Source organism: Suillus bovinus, assembly GCF_016758785.1.
Source record: "Suillus bovinus strain UH-Sbo-P2 chromosome Unknown EDB93scaffold_53, whole genome shotgun sequence".
In the NCBI taxonomy this organism is placed as follows: Eukaryota; Fungi; Basidiomycota; class Agaricomycetes; order Boletales; family Suillaceae; genus Suillus; species Suillus bovinus.
Genome location: NW_024542109.1, coordinates 87,729 through 91,574, shown reverse-complemented (window position 1 = coordinate 91,574; position 3,846 = coordinate 87,729). Strand labels below are relative to the sequence as shown.

The 3,846-nt window shown below is 48.1% G+C and overlaps 1 protein-coding gene across 1 annotated transcript; it reads left to right on the top strand.

Annotated features, from left to right (window-relative positions):
• Window positions 1-1,249: 1,249 nt before the first annotated feature.
• EDB93DRAFT_1330254 (major facilitator superfamily domain-containing protein) lies at window positions 1,250-3,214 on the top strand (the record flags this gene model as incomplete). The annotated part of the gene is made up of 8 exons (XM_041455164.1): window positions 1,250-1,457; window positions 1,509-1,544; window positions 1,597-1,642; window positions 1,695-1,718; window positions 1,767-2,336; window positions 2,387-2,632; window positions 2,690-2,738; window positions 2,784-3,214. 8 exons carry the CDS (start codon window positions 1,250-1,252, stop codon window positions 2,997-2,999), a joined length of 1,395 nt encoding a protein of 464 aa, XP_041305022.1. The 3' UTR covers window positions 3,000-3,214.
• Window positions 3,215-3,846: the final 632 nt, after the last annotated feature.

Here is a 3,846-nt window from a genome sequence, read left to right as displayed (position 1 = left end):
TGGAATGGATGTTGCACAATGGAATTCGGTTTTTGGCATCTGGGACTCGGTAATCTGTGAATGTCAGACAGATATCTCACTACCTCGGCCCACCTGTCTATATAACATCCCCCTCCATCAGCCCACCCGTCTATATAACATCCTCCTCCATCGGCCCACCCGTCTATATAATGAATATTCCACCACTCCGTCGGCCCATCCGTCTACAAAATAATTCCAGTATGTCGGCCCACCCGTCTATATAATGAATATTCCACCACTCCATCGGCCCATCCGTCTACAAAATAATTCCAGTATGTCGGCCCACCTGTCTATACAATAAACCCTTACATTGGCCCACCCATCTATATAATACATATTCCACCACTCCCTCGGCCCACCCATGTACAAAATACTTCCTGTACCTCAGCCCACCCATCTATACAATAAACCATTACATCGGCCCACCCGACATCTTTGAGGATATATATAATATCAGCATAGATGGGCCCACCCGTCTCCATTGGAAATAATATCCCTCCTGGCCCATCCTGTCAACATCGGGGATATACATAACATCGGCCCATAGTCCTGCTGGCCCGTCTTATACGGGATATTATGTAGGTCGGGTGACCCGTATAATATGGAATTTGTCACTGAAGGGGCTCGTTGGACAGATTCACATAGCAACAGTCAAAGAAGCCTGCCCTGAAGGTCAACTGGAGGCCTCAAATAGGCATGAATCGGACAGACATTGGTGTGTTTGGAGCACTGGAGTGGCTTCCCAAGGCGCAAAATAGGCAAAAACGGACAAGGAAAACGCAAAATTTGGGCCTCAAATAGGCAAATTTTCGGCCGAACATCATAGGGAGCTTCCGGGGGCCTGGACTTGTGTTGTCAACGCCAACGATTACCTAAACCAGCATGACCGGCATCTGTCAAATTTCAAACTCCTCGCTCGTCCTGCCAAATTCCTCCGAGATCGGCCACGTCAAACACTTAACATCTCAAAGACGTAGTCCAGACTGGTTACGAGTCTAGGACGAGGCAACTTTGATGTCTTCATATTAGGAATGTCGTTCATATTAGCTCAGAATCTTGCCACACGGCAAAACGGACCCCAAGTATTTGTAGTTCGCAGGTTAACCTCAAATCGATTTAAATTCCAACATGATCACCTGCGGGTGACCCGTACCACCTGCGGGTTGACCCGCACCCGTGATGTTCTGACCCGGCAGGCCTCTGAAAGTTACTAGTACGTTCTCCCTCTATGACGTCTCCCGCTGAAACAATTGTCAGCCCAGCAGAAACTCAGCCTACTCCATCACGGTCGTCGCTTGTCCCAGTGCAGACGGGTCTGACATTCTCGAAAGACTTCGGATGCCTTCCTATTCCGAGACGACTTCGTTATGACCCTGATAAGCCTTTCTACTTCGGAATGTTGCTCAATGTATCTTTCGGAATAGGCAGTACTTTAGGTAAGCCCTGACACCAGGACAATCATGAATGAGTGTTTAATTTCAACGCAGTCTTTGCCAACCTATATTATTGTCAGCCAATTCTAAGTACGTTAGCCTCGAATTGTCTATGTATTGTATTAACGTGCATGCCTCAAAGTTCAACTATCTGCCTCTTTCCATGTCACGTATGATGAGGTGGCAAGGTATGAATAGCCACAAGGCTAACTGAGATCGGCGAATCTAACATTCGCACAGGATACCATCGCTGGTTCAAGCTGGGTAAGTTTCCACAATACTCCCCAATGGCTACTCTTGACAGTGGATAAGGTTTGGCATCGCCCTCCTATTCATAACGCCACTCGGTGACATCCTTCGCCGGCGTCAGTTGATATTGCTCTTGGTGATGCTTTCAACTACCTTAACAATAGGACTTGCCATCACAAAAAACCTCCTAGTGTTCGAGATAATCTCGTTTCTGATTGGGTTGACGTCTGTCACTCCTCAAATTTTCGTGCCACTAGCCGCTGATCTCGCTCCTCCTGCCCGTCGTGGATCAGCTATCTCGATTGTTCAGTCAGGTCTTATGCTTGGCGTTCTCATCGGGCGCGTACTGTCTGGCATAGTGGCCAATTTTACGAGTTGGCGGTTTGTGTACTGTATGTCTATCGGCATTCAGAGTATTGTCCTGGGTGGTGCATACATGTTACTTCCGGACTATCCAGTGAAGAACCGTGATTTGTCCTATCTTGGGATATTTCGTTCCATGGCGAAATATGTCGTCACCGAACCTCTCGTCGGCCAGATCATGTTAACGAACTGGGCTGGCAGTGCATGCTACACCAATTGGTGGGTGACCCTCACGTTCCTACTCGGTGAACCGCCATATTCCTACTCGACGTCAGTGAACCTGTCTTATTATCACTCATTCGCTGATGCCGTCGTGTCAGCATGATCATCGGCTTATTTGGCCTCGTTGGGATGTTGGGTGTAATTATCGTACCATTCTTTGGCCGTCTGCTCGATCGGCTTGCGCCATGGTGGTCCGCTGTTGTTTCGACTATGCTTCTTTTGGTGTTCCAAGCAGTACAAACTGGGGCGGGAGGCATAAACATCGCCGCGGTCATCATCGCTTGCCTTGGATTAGATATGTTCCGTCAAGTTCAATCCATATCACTCTATACACTCATGTTTAGGTATAATATCATGCCAGCATGTCTCGCAGTTCTGCCATACTAATCGATAATAAATAGCATTTCGGAGACTGCGCGCTCGCGTTTGAACGCACTGATGGTCATATCAGTGCGTCAATTCCCGTTTTCCGTTATGAGCTGGCTTATCAGATAGTCGATGGACTTGCAGGTTTTTCTGGGTCAAGTTACGGGAACGTCCGTCGGGACTGACGTTTTTGTTGGATATGGCTGGCGTGCAAATTCTGCGCTTTTCATGGCCATGTTTGTCTTCCAGCTCGCTGTACTTTCCCTTAGAGGTCCTCGTTGTCCCAGAAATCGCTGGTTTGGTTATGAAGGCGGGCTGGGATTATGGAAGGTGGTTGCCATCTAATCAGTCCCAACTCATTGCGAGTGACGATCCTGGGAACGCAGGATGCGGTCACCTGGTTGTAGTGTGCAGTGAGAAAGGGGAGGCCAAGGGAGGTATCGAGGGGCTCCGTTAGTCTGGAAATTTCTCGAACCGAAACTTGATACTCGTACTGAACATATTATATGATACTGCTAGAAGCATAGAGGCTGGAAAACGCAATACTTGATGGGTCTGATCATGCATACCAGCAGTTCACTGACTTCATACAGTTGTTCTATGGGAAATCACTGACCCCGGAACGGTCCCTCGCTGAAAGCTGCTGCTCATGTCCTTGTGGAATGGGTCACGCAGTACATGGTGGGACAAACGGTCCCACGACAATGCATGTGCATGTGCGTGGCGTCAGTCTTCGACGAATCCAATCGTGAAGGTTTAACCATCGTCACACCTGCACTCATGCATATCGCACTGATGAGAACTGCAGTCATATTTTTGTCAGAATTGTAAGTTGTGTTTTACAGGAACTAACAAGTTACGCTTTCGGCTAAGAACAAGCTTCCAGGAAATTGTGAGGCCGCTAGAGCTGCGGTACGCGGTGAAAAGAGTTGACTCATGACTAATCTGAGAGTTTCCAAATTTGGCCACACTAAATATAAGTATACCGGCAGAATAATTACTGGTTCTTGTAAGTTGAAGCTCACCATGCATGAGAATAGTACTTCCGACTTTTGAAGCATTTGAACCCTGAGCCAGGCCTCAGGCCTCCGGATTCAGTGCTTCGTAAAGTGTACTGGTGCACGCAGAGCGTTGACGAGGCTCCAGTCTGACGGGTTTCAAGACGAGGCTTGTTGAAGGGGCAGAGCTCACC